Source organism: Microtus oregoni, unplaced genomic scaffold (genome assembly GCF_018167655.1).
Source record: "Microtus oregoni isolate MIOR12 unplaced genomic scaffold, Mior012 000000F_ref0000247, whole genome shotgun sequence".
Classification (NCBI taxonomy): Eukaryota; Metazoa; Chordata; class Mammalia; order Rodentia; family Cricetidae; genus Microtus; species Microtus oregoni.
The window spans coordinates 14046632-14064637 of record NW_024543059.1 but is presented as its reverse complement, the minus strand read 5'-3'; the positions used below and the strand labels follow the sequence as shown (position 1 = coordinate 14064637).

General features: G+C 49.4%; 2 protein-coding genes across 2 annotated transcripts in view; one reads left to right on the top strand and one right to left on the bottom strand.

Moving 5' to 3' along the window:
• Positions 1-1672: 1672 nt before the first annotated feature.
• Positions 1673-2683, bottom strand: LOC121448693 (small ubiquitin-related modifier 2-like). Its single transcript, XM_041652865.1, has one exon. The coding sequence runs from the start codon at positions 2679-2681 to the stop codon at positions 2289-2291; it is 393 nt and encodes a 130-aa protein (XP_041508799.1). The 5' UTR covers positions 2682-2683; the 3' UTR covers positions 1673-2288.
• Positions 2684-3623: 940 nt separating this feature from the next.
• Positions 3624-18006, top strand: part of Alpk3 (alpha kinase 3) — a 39984-nt gene continuing 25601 nt past the window's right edge. Inside the window, exons 1-3 of the mRNA XM_041660557.1 lie at positions 3624-3766; positions 9473-9511; positions 13473-13594. Coding sequence (XP_041516491.1) covers positions 3624-3766; positions 9473-9511; positions 13473-13594 — 304 coding nt within the window. The remainder of the gene's footprint in view (positions 3767-9472; positions 9512-13472; positions 13595-18006) is intronic.

The following is an 18006-nucleotide window of genomic DNA, read 5'->3' as shown; positions in this document are numbered from 1 at the left end:
CAGCTTGCTTTTGGCCAGATTTCTTCTTCTTTTTAAAAATGTGGAGAGGTGGCTCAGCAATTAAGAGCATTGGCTGCTCTTCTAGAGGTCCTGAGTTCGATTTCCCAACAACCACATGATGGCTCACAACCATCTATAGTGGGATCGGATGCCCACTTTTGGCCTAAAGTCGATAGAGCACTCATACATAAAATAAATCAATCTTAATAAAAAATAAAAATGTATTTATCTTTATTTCATGTGCATTGGAGTTTTGCCTGCTTGTATGTCTGTATGAGGGTGTTGGGTTCCCTTGAACTGGAGTTACAGACAGTTGTGAGCTGCCATGTGTGTGCTGGGAATTGAACCTGGGTCCTCTGGAAGAGCAGTCAGTGCTCTTAGCTGCTGAGCCATCTCTCCAGCCCCAGAGATAATTTTTTCAATTAATTACATTTCTAATTTTATGTTTACTGGTGTTTTGTCTGCGTGTGTGTATGTGCATGAAGCTCATGCCTGGTACGCATGGAGTCCAGAAGAGAGGGCATCAGAGACCCTGGAACTAGAGTTATGGATGGCCGTGAGCCACTGTGTGGGTGCTGGGATGTGAACCCGGGTCCTCTGGAAGAACAGTCAAAGCCCGTAACTGCTGGATCATTTCTCCGGCCCTCTTGCCAGGTTTCTGAAACCCTCCTGTAGCAGGAGGTGCATCCCCACAGCTTTTGCCTTTGGCTCCTCCAGTTTCTTGCTCCTTGTTTCCACTTAAAAGCCTTGTCTCTGATCCATCCCCCGGCCCATTCTCTCTCTTCACCCTGACAGACACCTGCTGCTGCCTCATCCCAGGCCCTTCTGAAGCCTAGGCTTTTCCACCTTTTTAGTTTAGGCTAACCTGGGACTCACTGTATAGCCCAGAGTGATTCCTGGCAGTCCTCCAAGTGCCGGGATGACAGACAGGGGCCACCACACCCAACTTCATGGGGTCATGTTTGGAAGAGTTAGAGTAGCAAAACGTGAGTGGATGGCCAAGCTCCAAAAACAGGATTCAGGTTGATTTGTCACTGGAACCTGGGAGGGATAGGCCTTTTCTTCATCCTCCTCGCCCTCCTCATGTGTGTGTGTGTGTGTGTCTGTGTGTGTGTGTGTGTGTGTGTGTGTGTGTGTGAACATGGGTGCCCGAGGAGGCAAGATGCATCCAGGCAGCTCTGAGCGGCCTGATGTCGGTCCTGGGAATTGAACTTGGGTCCTCTGCAAGAGCAAAGCGTCCTCTTAAGCACCGAGTCGTCTCTCCACTTCTGGTCTCTCTGTCTTCCTCTCCCAGGGAAGTATCCGTGTGTCCTCTGTACACCTTGGTGCACAAGTGTGTGCACATGCAGCTCACACACTAAATAAACTGCAATACTTTTTTTAAAAGGATGTTTTGGGGCTGGAGAGATGGCTCAGTGGTTAAGAACACTGGCTGCTCTTCCAGAGGAGCTGGGGTCAATTCCCAGCACCCATATACAGACAGCATCTCACGGCTGTCTGTAACTCCAGTTCCAGGGGATCTGACACCCTCACACCAATGCATATAAAATAAAATTAAATAAACTAAAAAAATAATCTTGGTAAATCAGGAATGATGGCACATACCTATAGTCCCAGCGCTAGCCTTGAAGCCAGGGCTGAGAGAGACAATAAAAGAGCATTTTTTTTTTCATTTTAAACAAGAAGTTTATTTAAACAACAAGACACTTTACTTGAAGGGAAAACTATCTAGGATCATTTTGTTCAAGAGTAATTTATCCCTACTTAAAGACAGATTGCCCTACATGTAACAGCTACGTACAAAAAAGTTATAAAATTGTCCTTGGTTTTACAATGATAAATGAAAAACATTAAAATTCTCCAATCGAACAAGGTATGCAAGGATTTTGTGGTTGGGTTCTTTTGTTAAAACATTGAGAGCAAAATAACTTACTGGAATATAAAGATAAGAGCTGATGAGCGAGCATGCCACTAATGGAGCAGGGGGATATTTTCACGGAACCAGTACTTTCCCCCAAACCACCTCCATCTGCTGTCAATCAAAACAGAACATTGGCCATTTAGTTTAAAAAAGAAGAAAAAAAAAAGAAAGAAAAAAAGCGCAATATGCTTGTGCACATACACCAGTTACTTTATATACAATAAAGAAATGGGGACAGGGAAATGAAAGAATAGAGAAAACTATACTATAGTAGTCAGGATGTGGTGGAACCAAATTGCGGCTTTCTAATTGCGAATGTATTCTTGGTCTATAACAAAATTCTGGAGTAAAGTAGCAGGTTCCCTTTTTAGTAGACACCTCCTGTCTGCTGCTGGAACACATCAATCGTATCTTCATCCTCCATTTCCAACTGTGCAGGTGTGTCTGTTTCATTGATTGGCTGTCCATCAAACCGGAATCTGATCTGCCTCATTGACAAACCCTGTCGTTCACAATAGGCTTTCATTAGTTTACTAAGTGGTGTATGCCTCTTAATTTTAAACTGCACCACAGAGCCATCCTGCCCCGCCACCTTCAGATTAATATGGTCGTTGTTCTCGGTCTTGACTCCTTCCTTGGGTTTCTCGTCGGCCATTGCGAACGCCGGAGTCTCCTCAGCTGCCGCTTCACAAAAGAGGCACCAGGTCCGCACTGAAGGAGCACACAGGCAGCACCAGGAGCGGCAGCAATAAAAGAGCATTTTGAAGACCTTTAATTGGCACAGGTTGGGTCTGTGGTCAGGAGATCACCGTGAATGGTCTGGCTGAGTCAGACTCCAGTGGGCTGAGGCCAGAAGAGGAGAAAGATAGTTACAAAGCAGTGGGGGAAAGGCCGTTTCCACAGAGTGGGGTAGGAATCCAACCAGAGAGCAAAGGATTGCACCGGTCACTCCCACTTTCTGTCACTTGGAGCAGGCTGTTTCTAGGTGCAGGGATGTGGAAGGAACAGATAAATCCACTGAAGGAACCGATAAATCGCTCCCAAAAAGTAAGCACCCGTTTTAGGCAGCGCTTAGCAGCTTGTTCTGGAAATGTTGAAGAACATGATCATTTTTCTAGGCTTTAGGACTTGGCCCGTTTCCCCCTTCCGACCTTAGGAAATGAAGCCTGCAGGGATGGAAGAGGCTGGGTTATTCTCGAAGCCTTTGTTGAGACGTAGTTAGTTGAGGCTAACATATGGTAGATACTGGTGGGGGTTCTGGGAAGACACAGAATGTGTACCCAGGAATCTTGGGCTCTTTGGACAGAGGGGGGTCGCCGATAGAGGTGACAGAGTTTGTCTAAGTGTTGGCCTAAAGACTGCAGGCCAGGTGGAGGTAGTGGGGCCCTTTCAGGATCTCTCTCAAACTCCCCTTTCCTTGAGCCTCTTTGCCACCCTCTTTCTTTCTACAGGCTTCTCTGAAAACCGGAAGGGGGCCAGAAGACGGTTGTGGGGAGTCCGGGGTTCTAGGCACCCTTTCTTTCTGCTTCAGGGCTGGCATTCGGCAGCGCTTCTCTGCAGGCCTCCCTGGCCCTAGGGTCAGGCTGAGGAGCCGCTCGTCCGGGGGAGGGACAGCAGCAGGTGACAGCAGTCTTGGGCTATAAATAGGGGCGCGCGTCAGCGTCGGGCAGGAGCTGGGGCTGGAGGCAGGGGTGGCGGTGCCATGGGGTCGCGGAGGGCTGTGGGCCGGGGCTGGGGCCTGGGTGTACGGGCAGGGGCGGGTGGTGATGGCGAGGACGACGGGCCGGTGTGGACGCCCGGCCCGACTAGTCGCAGCTATCTGCTCAGCGTGCGGCCGGAGACTAGGTGAGTCGCCTGGGCCCTGGGTCGCCGGCCCCATCTGCCCCTTGGGTGGTGGCCGGGTGTGGCCAGGCTCTCAGAAGTGCCCCAAGCTCTGGAGGCCTGGGGCGAGGCCCGTGCCCTCGAGTTTTCTCAACTCAAAGGCACAGACAGAACCTGGGGACAGAACCAGGCCAGAAGGGACCCTCATGGTACTCTTTTTGACCCCTTGAGACCCCGTGTACCTCAAATGTGTTGCCCAAAAGAGGAGAATTTGAGGAGATTTTTACGGGGGTCTAAAGGCTTTTTCGCTTCCCTCACCCCACACCGGGCTACTCCCAGGGCTGAATTCCACAGTTAGTGATAAGGAGACCCAGAGTGGCTGAAATTCCTCTGCTTCACAGCAGGGGAAGCTGCTGGTGGGTGGGTGTGGGGGAACCAGTGAAGGCTGTTTAGCTTAGAGTGAGAGCCAGACAGGGGTGGGATAACTCAAGTCCCTCGGCTGGGCCCAGGAGGGGCCTTCTAGCACTGTGCTGTGTCTAGCTGAGAGGAAGGGGTGCCAGGAGGTGGCTCTGTCTGAGAAACCAGGGAGGGATCTATGGCTTGAAACTTTGAAGAAGTCAATTGCTCTGCCCAGTCTCAAGACCCGTGGGGGGTTGAGATGCCTCTGGAGGGGTGGAGCTGATTGAGCTCTTCTTTGGTCTTCTTGGAGTTAAAGACGTTTGAAGACTTTGTTTTAGGAACTATGTTACTCCTAGATACAAGGACACACAGACAATAGGCAAATTTCTGCAAAGACTCTCAAAGATGCAGACACTCAAAAAAAAAAAAAAAGGGCATTGCCCCCACAGACAAACTTCCTGCCCTCGGTGGACAGCCCGGCTTCCCGCCACTCTTGAGCCCGTTTTCCAAAGGGAAATGGGGCAGTGGTGGTGCGTGGAATAGGCGTTACTCCTTACCACAGAGTTTGGTCTGTGTGTTCTGCAGAAGTTGCTTCTCTGAGCCACTGCTGTGGGCGTCTGCTCTCAAAAGCACACAAAAAAGAGGGGCGCCAATGACATTCAGGAAAAGCCCTGGGTGCTTCCTCTTGGATGGGCTGAGTCCTATTGACCTTGGAGTTGGAAAAGTTCAACTGTAACCGGAACCTGTTTCTGCCTAAAACTCTGCAAACGGCGTCACATGTTTGGGGCAGGGCTGAGGGCTGGTGTGAGTGACCCAGTCAGACTCAGACAGGCTTCTGGGCTGCTGGGGGGTTGTGGTGGGACACCCTTTCCCCAGTTATCGGCTCTGTGGAACATTGCAATGAAATATGGACATTTATTGTAGTCCTTAGTGAAGCCACCTCCCTAGTGAGTGCCCCACGTTTATCTCCCATGTGACTTAGCTGGGCATTGCTGATTTCTGTATCTGGCTTTTGTCAATACCAGTGGAAGAAGGAGGAGAGGAAGCAGGCTTTTTCTTGGAGATGTAGCAGGCGAGGAAGGGAAGAAAGGATGGTTTGAAAGCCGGGCAGAGCCGAGTGGGTTCATGATCTGGGCTCCTAGGAACAAGGCTGGAGGCTTGGGCACGGGGCTGTTTTCTGGCTGAGCTAGTGTTAGACAGTTTTATAGTGTGCCAGGCGGAGGGCTGGAAGTAAGAAAGGCTTGTCTGGCTTGAGTCCTCGGACCTTAGTGGCGATGCTGTTAGCAGGGCTGTTCTTGTTGGGTATTTGAAGGCTCTGGACAGGAGCAGCGGGAGTTAGGGTTTTTCTAGCCTTGGACTTGGGACACTTTAGCCTGTACTTTTTCACCTCCTGCCAACTGGCTGCAGACGACCCTCCCGCCCCCACCCCCCACGGGACCTGACTAGAGCAGCCAGGTTTTTTAGCTTCTGGAAGAGCTCATTGGAAAAAGAAAAAAAAAAAAAAAAAAAAGATTGTGAAGGGGGCTGCACTGGGGTGGGCAGAGGGACAGTTCCCAGGGCTGTGGGAAGGTCTGACTTCTATTGGAGGAATCTGTGCACTCTGCTGCCCCTCAGCCTGTGGGGGTGGAGGGAGCCCAAGAAACAAAGAGAAGAGAGAGAAGAGGGGTCGCTTGAGGACTGCTAGCTGCATTCATCTCCAGCCCAGCTGAGCCCTGACCATGCCTGGTCCTGGCTGAGAGGCAAGTTCTGCCCTCGCTCAGTTTGGATCCAGAATATTCCGGGTCCGCCTTTCTGTAGATCTGCAGCAGGGCTTTTGTTTGTTTGCTTGCTTTTGTTTTTGTTTTGTTTCTTTGTTTTTTGAATATTTTTGAGACAAGAGTTTTTCTGTGTAGCACTGGCTATATTGGAACTCACTCTGTGGACCAGGCTGGCCTTGAATTTACAGAGATCTGCCTGCCTCTGCTTCCAGAGTGCTGGGGTTAGTCTCAGGTCAGTTCAAGGTTATTTTGCCCCTCACTGAGGTCAGAAGAAGATAGTCCCAGTTGGCTGTCCTATCTGATAGCCAATCTCTGCTCATCCTCTAGGAAGGTAGGATGCAGTTAGGCTGGAGAACTTTAAAGAATTGGAGTGGTGCACGCCTTTAATCCCAGCACTCAGGATACAGAGGCAGGCGGATCTCTGTGAGTTCGAGACCAGCCTGGTCTACAGAGCTAGTTCCAGGACAGGCTCCAAAGCTACAGAGAAACCCTGTCTTGAAAAAAACCACAAAAAAAAAAAAAAAAGAATTGGAGTGGAGTGGAGAGTAAACAGTTAGGACTGACTTTTGTGTGGTACCCAAAAGTTCTCAAGCCCCTGGCCTCTTGTTTCGTGAAGGCCCTGACCCTGGTGGGCTCATAGGAGCAGAGGGCTCTGATATCGCTACAGATCATTTCGAAACAACCGCTGTCGCCCTCCTGGGTAAGGCAGGTTGTCTAGGGTGTTAGGGAAACTAAGGCAATGGTCTAGAATTTTCAAGAGGCCTTTTATGTCCCGTTATAGATGACAAGCAGAGCCAGGGGAGGCCCCCAGCATCCATGCGAGCCCTGGTTCTTCCAGGTCTGTTTGCCCCTTTATGAGGAGGACTGGCTTTCTGGGCCCGAATTTGTATTTTGCAATGGGAGAATGACAAGAACTCTAAGGTTCTTCAGTTCCAACATTAGATGTTTCGCACCCTTCCTGCCCCCCACCCCAGAAGCTCCTCTGCTAGGATTAGCCAATCAGCTAGGCCCCAACAGATCTGCATTTTGAGGACCAGGTTCTTTTGGTCTGATTAACATGTAAGGTAAGGGGCTGGAGAGATGGCTCATCAGTTAAAAGAACTTACCGTTTTTTCAAAAAACAAAAACCACAGGATTTGGTTCCCACGATCCAAGCTGGGCCACCCACAACGGTCACCACAGCTCAAGGGATCTGATGCCATCTTCTGGCCTCCAATGGTATCCATACACATCTACACATCCTTCTCACCCCATACACATAATTAAAAATAATATAAATCAGGCTGGCGCGAATACTCAGCAGTTAAGAGTGTGCATCGCTCTTTCAGAGGATCTGGTCGGAACCCACCCTGGGCGGCTCACCCCCACCTGTAACTCCAGCTCCAGGGAATTGATGCCGCTGTCCTCATAGGGCACCTGGCCTCTCACATACATACACATGTGCAGATCGTTTTAAAATAATAAAAATAAAACCTTAAAAAAAAACGTTCACAAGCAAACATGTAAGGTGAGGCGGAGAGACAATGGGGCCAGGAAACAAAACCTCACAAACAGCCCGAGAGGCCTGGGAAGGACACACTGTCTCGGCCCAGTCTCTTGCCCACGTGGAGGTGGAACCTGTCATTTTCCGTTGTAAATTAGAAAAGCTGGCCCAATGCCTCCTTCTAGGGAGGAGGTCCAGACTCAAGGGGAAACCTCTCAACCCCAAGGAGACAGACAAAGGCAGTTCGCGGTCGGGAAAGGATAGGGTTGCCAGTGCCTACGCAGCCTCCAGAGGAGTTATAAGACTCCCAGCAAAGGCACCTGTGGTGTGTACCCTTTGCCAGACTCTTCAAAGCAGCTGCTTGGGGGGAGTGGGCAGGACCCTTCCTCCTGGAAATGCTTCCCTTTCCTCCTCCCCCACCTCCTTCTCCTCTCGTAAGAACAGCCGTGATGATCCATTGTACGCCTAGCACCACTACCTGAAGAGCCACAGAAGCTACAAAAAGACCTGCTAAACGGCTGCGTGGGCGGGGCTGGCTGTGTGGGCGGGGCTTAGCCGACCAGAAGGAAGGAGAGAAGTGGTGGCCTTGGCTGTGGCCTCGCTTGGACGGCCTTGGCTGCAGTAGAACCTGAGTGTTGGAAGGGACTGTGAAGAAGTCCGAGAGAAACTGGGCGGTGGTGGCACACACCTTTAATCCCAGCTCTCGGGAGGCAGAGGCAGGCTGATCTCTGTGAGTTCCAGGACAGTCTGGTCTACAAGAGCGAGTTCGAGGAAAGGCTCCAAAGCTACAAGAAAAACCCTGCCTCGAAAAACCAGAAAAAGAAAAAGTCCAGAGAGAACCTTAACTGTTGACACAATTGAGTCTGGACACATAGGCGGTAGGTGTCCCGCGACATTTTCTACACAGCAGTGTGTGAAGTCAAGTATGATGGCGTATGCCTGTAATCCTAGCACTTGGGAGGCTGAGGCGGGAGGATCACTATGAATTCAAAACCACTTTTGGCTACACAGGAAGTTTGAAGTTACATCAGACCTCATCCCCCTCCCCCAAATCAATCAAACAAGCAAACAGGGTAACAAAACCAAACCCAAACTCAAACAACAGTCTGTGAGAGGATCATGGGATGAAGGGGGCGGGGAGCTGTTGAGTGTGGAATTGCCAGGATGTAGATCAAGGCACAGCCAGGAGAGAGTGTTATAGAAAAGGACAATGAAGAGTTCGAGATGGCAGGTTTCGAGCTTTGGAGTTTGGAAGGATGCTGGTGGCATCCAAATAACCCAGGCGCCATGAAAGAGAAGGGCGGGTTATCAAGAGATGGAAATGAGCTTCCCTGAGTGCCATTGGGCAGCCTTGGGGAGCCATAAAGAAGGGTGAAGTGAAGGGGTGTGTACAGGGGCGGGGACGGCCCTTGCCGCCTCCCAAAGACTTGAGGTCAACACCAAAGGGCTGGTGCTTCACTGCAATGTGGGCCTCGCTCCCCAACGGAGAATGAGGCCCTCTTCTGTGCCTCTAAAGAGGACGTGATGCTGGACCGAGGGAGCTGGGTGTCTCTAGCTCCTGCTGAATTAACTGCTTTGTCTTCCTCCTCTCTGCTCTCCCAGCTGGTTTGCCTTGCTCTTTAACAGTACTTTAACATATTAATGGTGGGCGTTCTCCAAGCCACCTGTCTCCTCCAAGCCTGCGTGGGGATTTCCAGGAATGAGGCTGCTCTCAAGACCTGAAGCAGCAGCTACCCACAGGCTGGTAGGCTGTGGGCGGGGGGAACAGGCGTAGGCATCCCTCTGGGGAAAGAGATTTATGCCCGAAGTACACCTTTCTACCAAAGCACAATCCCCAGGGATCTCCATCCTGCCTAACCGATTTCCTGGACTCAGCTGCACTTAAAGAGCTCTTGGTTTCAGATACATTGGTGTCCAGTGGTGAGGCCGCTTGCTGCTAACGGGAGTGGCCAACTAAGACAGCTGGTTCCTTTTAATAGCAAAGCCTCTGGGCTTCAGATGGTGGCTGATTAATACTTCGGGACTGTTGTTGATTGTTGCCTCCTCTCCTTGCTTTTGGGCCTAATGATTCCGTTTACTGTTTTTGCTTAGCTTATCAAGCAACCGGTTGTCTCACCCCAGCTCTGGAAGGTAAACCCACATTGCATTACATTCTCCGACTGCTTTTGAGAGGCCTTGAGAGGCCGCAGGGTGACTGCTTGTCCACTAACCAGGCTGCATGGGATGATGGGGAGGGTGTAAGAGGGTACTAACCCGGGCATGGGTCTCACAGGGACCAGAAGTGATGCTTGCATGGACCTGGACTCAGGAGCAAAGATGTGGGGAAAAGCTGCTGAGATGCTTGCATCGATAGCCTTTGGAACAGACACCGCCGGGGACACGCGAGCAGCCACCAGCCACAGGAGTCACACAATGCCTTATCCATCTTTCTGTAATAGTGGCCCTGTCTTTTACGATTTTTTTCCCCCTGTCATCCTGTAACGTCACCTGCTACCTTTTCTTCCTTTGAATTTTCCTTCCCATTGACTCGGCCCCACCCTCCGAGACTCAGAACTCTGGGAGATCAAAGAAGACCACCTTATTCTCCTGTGTATCCTCTGACTGGAGCCAGCTCAGCACCTGAGCAAGTCTGTGGTCAAGGCTTGAGGGTTGCCCTTTCATCTGCTAGGTTGGGGACAACTCCCTAGCGCTGGCTGAACAGACTGTTTCCATCAGAGTGGGACTGTTCCCTGGCCACTTCTTACCTCCTGGGCCCCATCCCAGACTGGAGGTCTGGGCAGAGTTAGCCACAGGGTTTTTTTTTTGTTGTTGTTGTTGTTATTATTTGTTTTTTGTTTTTGTTTTTTCACACAGAGGAAGATTTTTGACTAGCCAACTGGTTTCTGTTCATCATGTCTTCAGGCCTGATTAGTTAATTCTTAGGGTATGCTTGGTTCTTGATGGGGATGAACACCAAGGAAACTTTGGTCTGGGAGGAAGTGAGGGGAGCCCAGGTGATACAGAGTGATGTATGGAAGTGCCAAGAGAGAGGACCCGGGGGTGTTCAGAGGGAGGGCAATAGCATACCCAAGACAGGGTTAGGTTCCTTTGAACATCATGGAAACCTTGATTCTGGGATTCTCCAAGATTCTTAGGAGCCCATGATACCATTAAAAAATCAAGGAAATCAGGCAGTGATTGTGCATGGCTTTAATCAGGAGGCAGAAACAGGCAGGTCTCTGAGTTCAAGACCAGCCTGGTCTACAAGAGCTAGTTCCAGGACAGGCTACAAAGCTACAGAAAAACCCTGTCTCAAAAAACAAAATCAAAAACAAACAAAAAAATAAATTAAAAGTCATGGAATTGGATGGACTTGGAAGTGGTTGGAAAGACCATTACCAGATGTGTGTGTGTTTCCTGGTTTCTTGGGTGCCTGGATAGGATCACCAGGAGTCTAGCCCACCAGAGTGGAGGACAGGGACAGAAAGCTATGGCAACCAGAAGCTGTATGATGGTCACCAGAACACAAAAGTGTTGAGTGACTTTCCCTGTCCCAGCCTGGTCTATATAAAAAGTTCCAGGTCAGTCAGAGCTATACACTGAGACACTGTCTCAACAAACAAACCAAAATTCCCAGAGAATAGAACAGAGTAGAAAGATGCCTCAGCAGGCCAGGGCACTTCCTTGTTGCTCAAGGCTGGTGACCTGTGTTCAATCTCTAGAACCCACGCAAAAGTGGAAGGGAAAAGAAGTGCAGCCTGTGCTCTGAACACTATGTGTCTGCAGTGGCGCATTTGGGCCCGGATCGCATGTGCACACATGTACACGCAAGTGCACACACAAATGCACACATATGCGTGCACACACACACAAACATGCAAATGCACGTGTATGTGCACACACATGCACACACAAACACACACATATGCACACACACACACAGAGTTTCTCTCTCATTCCCCCATTCTTTCACATACTCTGTCTGTCTGTCTCTCTCTCACAAAGGAAATACATAAATTTAATAAGATAGAACCTCAAGTCTGCTTCAAACAACAAGCAAAAGCCAAAAACAAGTTATGTAATGCAACGAGGATTAACAGCAGTTGGGGCTATATTTGGCATAGAACTTTCTAGAAAGTCCAAGTCAGAAGTTGCTATTATATGATAGGAACAAGAAACATTTTCAGATAGGGTGCAGTGGTGCATGTCTCTAATCCCAGCACTCGGGAGACAGAGGCAGGGGAATCTCTGTGAGTTTGAGGCCAGCCTGGTTTACATATTGAGTTCCAGGACAGCCAGGACCACATTAAAAAAAATCCTGTCTTAAAAAGGAAGAAGAAGGAGAAGAAGAGAAAGAGGAGGAGGAAAAAGAAAAGGAAAGAAAAAGAAATATTTGAGACATTTTCAGGGTCGTCAATCACAGCTACTTGGAAGGCTGAAACAGGTCGATCACAACTTCTAGACTACATAGCAACACGCTGTCTGGAAAAAGAAATCTTTCTAGACATTATATTCTAAGTGTTCAGGGAGTTGAAGCCTAGGCCCCAGAAGGGTCTCTATCTCTGAATGACTTAAAGGAGAAGGAATAGTGCTAATTCTATTCGACAATCGATTACTCAGTGAGAGGATGCTACCAGATGCTGCTGGATGCTACCAAATGCACCTTGCAGGCCTGGTTCAGTGTTCAGGTGGATGAGAGGGAGATCCCCATCCTGGGTGGACATTAGAGGGAAGGCTCCTGCTAGCTCTCCAATGCCTGGGTGTTTGCATTCCTAGACACCTTCAATCTAGAAGTCTTAACGTGATTAAAAACACTTCTGAGGATTCAAACTTTCTCGTAGAACTTAAGTGCAGAGTAATGTTTATAGAAAAGATACGTTGACCATGGAGCCTTCTCCCAGCAGAGTATGTAGGGTTACCCCCTCTGCATCCCACACATTCCCCTTTATACCTATTAAACACTCACGGGCAGGTGAATATGGCTTTTGGGGTCCACACCTTCCTCTGAGGTCCAGAGAAAGGCAACTTGGAATGATCTGCCTTTCCCTATGGTTCCTTCTGCTTCGGTTGAATTTCTCCTTCAAGGTCCCCCCACTGCTGCTCACGAAGGGTGTGTGCCCAGAGAGGGGAGGAGGGCTGGGCACAGCTTGTGTACCACACAACCTGGCTATGTGGTTGAGCTGCACGCCTGGGAATGCACTGTCTTTGCTGGCCCACGAAAGGGTTTGGCACCGAGGTTTACTTCCTGCGCCCAGGAGGGAGTGGACTGTGAGCCCTGAGGATTGTTGGTGAGTTTGGGATAGACGTTATAAGACCGCAGATGCAGCTAAGTTCTGCAAGAGGGATTCTGTCACAGGGGAACCAAGAGTTCTGGCTTGTCCAGGAGTCAGTCTGTGGCTTGGCAGTCCTGTACAGTTGCCAGCCTTGCTTCAGCACGTGGTGTCCATAGGAGGAGCAGAGGAGCCATGGCTAGCTTGCTAGTGCCACCCCATAGCTCTGTGTGGCACCAAAATTCATCTGATAACCCATAAAGTCGAGTCCCCTTAAGGGCCAAGGCCGCTGGCATTGCCAGCTCATTCTTCATCTACCATGGCCTGTGTTCACAAATGCTGGTGCTTTTCTTCTGAACCCGAGCTCTGGGATATACATAGTTCCAGGCCTTCAGGATCTCTGAATCCTTGAGGGCTGGCTGGCTTTTCCCTCTTTGGCATGTCTGTGCTATGCTAGGCTTGATGTATCTTCATGTGTATCTCTCCCACATACCAATCCCTGAAGAGGAAGATGGAGGGTGAAGCCAGCTCCCTCCAATCCCCCAGTAAGGATTTGATGGGGATATGGAGGATGGCAGTCTGCTGTGCTCAGGAGCCTGGTCTATTGTCAGCCTCTTGCCTACTGTAATGGCCCTGGGTCGAAATCGCATTCAATCTCTTAGTACCCGCCCCCAACCTGGCCAGGAAGCCCAGGTGCTCTTGAATAAAGACTTGCTCAGGTACGCCCAGGATCTTTGGCCTCAGGATGTCTGCCAAACGTGGTAAGGCTTACACTTGGGCAAGGCAAGGCCGGAAGATATTCTCTAGGGAGGGCTACTCTAATTGGTTTTTGCTTTTTCTAGGAGCACTTTCTGCTCCATCATTGCCCAGCTCACAGAAGAGACCCAGCCGCTATTTGAGACCACACTCAAGTCCCGGGCTGTGTCCGAAGACAGTGACGTCAGGTTCACCTGCATTGTCACAGGTAATGAAGCTATTGATAAGGCCCCTGCCAGGGTTTCTGCATAGAGCAGGGTCCCGGGAGGATGAAATGGGTATGGAGGGGGGTGGTAGGTTGTACATACCAAACTGAGGGCACTGACTTTAGTTACCCCCTCCCCTGGTTAAACTCTGTGTGTGGGCTGGTCCCTGTCTTCTGGAATGGTGTGTGTGTGTGTGTGTGTGTGTGTATGTGTGTGTAGAATGTGGCTCAGTTGGTCAGGTGGTAGAGTGCTCACTAGCGTAAACAAAGCCCTGGGTTTTACCCTTGGCACCACTTGGGAGGACAAGAAGGTCAGAAGTTTAAGGTCATTCTCAACTACATAATTAATCTGAGGCCAGGGTAGGCTACATGGGACCCTGTCACCAAAGACAGTAAACAAAGGCAACAAACCCCCAACCGTGCTCAGCCAAGTTTCTTCTTCAAGTATATTCACAGCTGATGATTGATCAAGCCATTCATCGAACAGCCCACTTAATAGTTGAGCCGTTTGTGACTTGGGGTATCTAGCCTGAGAGACAGTAAATCATGGTTACTGCAGCCATAGACTCTGGAGGCAAACTGCCTGGCTTGGAATCCTAACTGAGCCTTCCCAGGATATGGTGATGGGCAGGCTGCTATTAAGGGCACAGCATTGTGAGCCTGAGGGAGTTAATATCTGCTTAGCCACTGGACTAGCACCGCGAGTACATACAAGTGATGGGAATCAAGACTTCACTTTCCGCTGAGTCCCCTTTTGGGTTTTAAGTAAGATGCCCAGTAGTGAGCTTTGGAAGCCGGGGTTAGGAGTTCTGGGACCCTGGCTCCAGGCATTGTTCCTTTCCCATGCCTCCGGGTACAGCTTCCCTCTGCACCAACCTGACCTGCCTCAAGGCCTACAGGGTATTTACCGGCAGCTGTGCTCACCATTTCTAAGGGCCCAGACTCATACATCTCCAAGACAGCTCCCCCATCTCCTTTCTCTTGTTTTTCTTCAGTTAGTCAAGGGTTTGGGTGGTTTCTAGCTGTCACATTTCCTGATCTTGGGGGTGGATTTGTTTAGCCCAGCCAGCTAAACAGCTTCTTTGGGATTGATTTTTCCATGGATAGCTGTCCCATTGACCAGGGCTGTCCAACACGTCTGCTGGAGACACCCACTGTCCCTCCCCTGTAGCCTTTATCTTTGTATGACGTGGTGTGTTCCAACTGAATTCTTCCAAACCCTGTGAAGTAAGCGCTATTGTTAGCCCAGTTTTGCCAAGGACGAAGTTAGAAGAAGCTGGGTGAGCCACCCAAGTCATGAGGAGCTAGCTGCTTTGCCTTGTGCACTGCCCTTGACCAAGTCTCTGTGGCACTGCCCGCGCCCGCGTCTCCGCGGCTCTGCCCGCGCCCGCGTCTCTGCGGCACTCTGTGATACTGCAACTGCAGTGGTTCCCTAGAAACTAACCTCCCACTGGGCTGTGGTGGCACACGCCTTTAACCCCAGGATCTAGGAGGCAGAGGCAGGTGGATCTCTGTGAGTTCAAAGCCAGCCTGGTCTATAAAGTGAGTTCTAGGAGATAGCCAGAGCTGTTACACAGAGAAATCCTGTCTCAAAAAACAAACAAACAAAAAACAAAACAAAAAAAAAAAAAAAGAAGAGAAGAAAAAAGAAAAATAACCTCATTCCGCACGTTCTTATATGCCGCTTTCTGTAGAATGTCTTTAATTCTATTTGGAGAAAATCGGGAACTGGGATGTAGTTCAGTTGGTAGAGCACATGCCTGGCATGCGGAACCTGTGCAGTTGTCCTGCAGCTCTGTGTAAATCAATGGTGGGCTTTCCTGTGATCCCAGCATTCTGCAGGGGAGGCAGGAGGATCGTGGGTTCAAGGTCATCTTCTGTTACACAGACAGTTATAAGCCATCTTGGCATGAATGACACCTGTCTCAAAGAAAATTAAATTTTATTGTATCAAATCAATACATGTACATATTTTAAGGTTTCAAATTATACTAAAAGATATTTATCAAAATATAGTCATTTATCCCTTCCACCAATCTGTCTTTCCAGAACCTGGGATTGTAGTTATGAGCTACCGTGTTTGTTTGTTGCTGCTGATGCTTTTTAAGACAGGGTCTCACTAAGCATCTCTAGCTGGCCCAGAATCTCTATATAGACCAGATGGTCTTGAGCTCACAGAGATGCGCCCGTCTCTGCCTCCCGAGCACTGGGATTAAAGGCGGGCGCCGCCACACTCAGCAGGTTCTTGTTTATTTGGCTTTGTTTTAGGACAGGGTCTTAACTGTGGTCTAGGCTGGCCTCAAACTGGATTCTTTTTGCCCCAGCCTCCTGAGTGCTGGGACTACAGGTGTGCGTGTACAAGGCCCAAAATTCTGGTTTTAAAGCCCCTTTAACCTTCCTTTCCTTTAGTTCTCCATTTCTACTGCTTCTAAACTCAGGGTTTGGCTCTCTTGAGTGTGCTTGCCTATCTGCTTCCTGTTTACAAAATTTTCTCTTCTTGCCTGTTCTCCCCATGTATGTGTTCGTATGTGTGTGCGTGCATGTATGCGCACATGTGTGTGTATGTGTGTGCATGAGTGCATGTCCGTGTGGGTCCCTATTCCTTCGAATGTTTATTCTGCTACCTAGAAGACCCTGCTGCTTTGCCTGGCCAATTCCTCAGCAAGAGCAGGCACCCAGGGTGTCATGGCTTCTCAGAATCAATGTGCGCTTCCCAGACACCAGTTTGGTGTGCAGAATCATGGGACATTTTCCTCATGAGAGTATGTCTTTTCCTCAAGCCCAATCCAAAGGAGCAATTAAAAAGCATTATTAGTGTGTGCGTGTGTGTGTGTGTGTGTGTGTGTGAGAGAGAGAGAGAGAGAGAGAGAGAGAGAGAGAGAGAGAGAGAGAGAGGGAAACGTGTTTGAGCACACATACCAAAACACACACGTGGAGGTCGGCCTTCAAGAGTTAGTTCTCTCCTTCCATTCTGGAATCCAGGTGCTGAGCTCAGGTCGTCAGGCTCACATAGCAAGTGTTTTAAAAAACACTGAGCCCAAAGGAATAATTTTTAAAAAACATACATGTTATTTTAATGTGTGTTTGTCAGACGTGGTAGGAAGAACCTTTATCAATTGTCTCATTGAGCTCACAGAGATCCGCCTGTCTCTGTCTCCCGAGAGCTGAGATTAGACACCATACTCAGCAGGTTTCTGTTTGGTTTAGGCTTTGTTTTAGGACAAGGTCTTAATATGTAGCCTAGGTTGACCTTAAACTGGAGTTCTTGCCCCATCTTCCTGAGTGCTGGGATTACAGTTGAGCACGCACCTATAACCTGTGTCCTCAGAGACATTGTTTTTTTAATCCCTGCATCTCATGCTGACCAGCCCAGGTCAGGATCTTTTACTGAGGAGGACCTACCAAGTGAGCTGGTACAGATTTCGGGGCTCTGGGAAACTATAATATCCATATTTTCATTGCTGTTGTGCCTCCCCCTTTTTATTCCCACAGACTTTCCAAATCTCAGTGCATTCAATTCTCTGTAGCAGATTAGAAAGTGGTCACCATGGTATCACCGTGTACCAGAAACGAACAAGGAGAAGATGTGGTTGTAGGAACTGGGGAGGGGAGAAAAGGAGAGAGCACCAGAACTCGGGAGACAGCATCAGACACTAGGTCTCCTCAGTTAGGAGGTGTTCCTGGCTGATCAGTGGCTGAGACTGGCCTCTGTGTGAGGTTGCTGCTGTCCCTGGCTTCTCTTAATGGATGCAGGGGGACCGCATCAGTTTCTCTTCCTGCCAGAAGCATCCCTGATGGGTCAGGACCTGGCTCCAGGGCCTCACCAGGCACTGGTGATGCTTTCCTCTGTTTGGACCTGTGTCCTGTTGAGGAAGACTCACGTGTACCAGGGGAGCAGGGAGCAGGTACCAGGCTGTTCCAGGAGGCAGACCTGGAGAAGGAACTTGGGACCTCCGGGGTTTGTTTTGTTCACAGTGGGAGAATAGGAGACAGTGGACCTAAGGCTGGGCAGTCTGATTCCTGGGTCCTGCAGGCCCCTTGAGGCTGGAATGCTACAATCTCAGACAGCTCATTTCAACCCAGTGTGCTGGCATCCCTCTACTCTCTTCAGTTCTGGGGTGCACTCTATATTGGGTGTGTATGTACTCATATGTGTATGGCCACATGTTGAAATGGAAGAAGGAAGCTTCAGAGGTAGGTTAGGCAGGTGAATCAAGGGAACTAACCTGTAGTAAGAACCACATTTTTTTCTTTTTAAAACATAGTTTATTTGTATTTTATGTGCATTGGTGTTTTGCCTGCATATGCATCTGTGTGAGGTTGTCAGAAGTCCTGGAACTGGAGAGACAGATAGGAGTGAGCTGCCATGTGGGCTCTGGGAATTGAACTGGGATCTTCTGGAAGAGTAGACAATG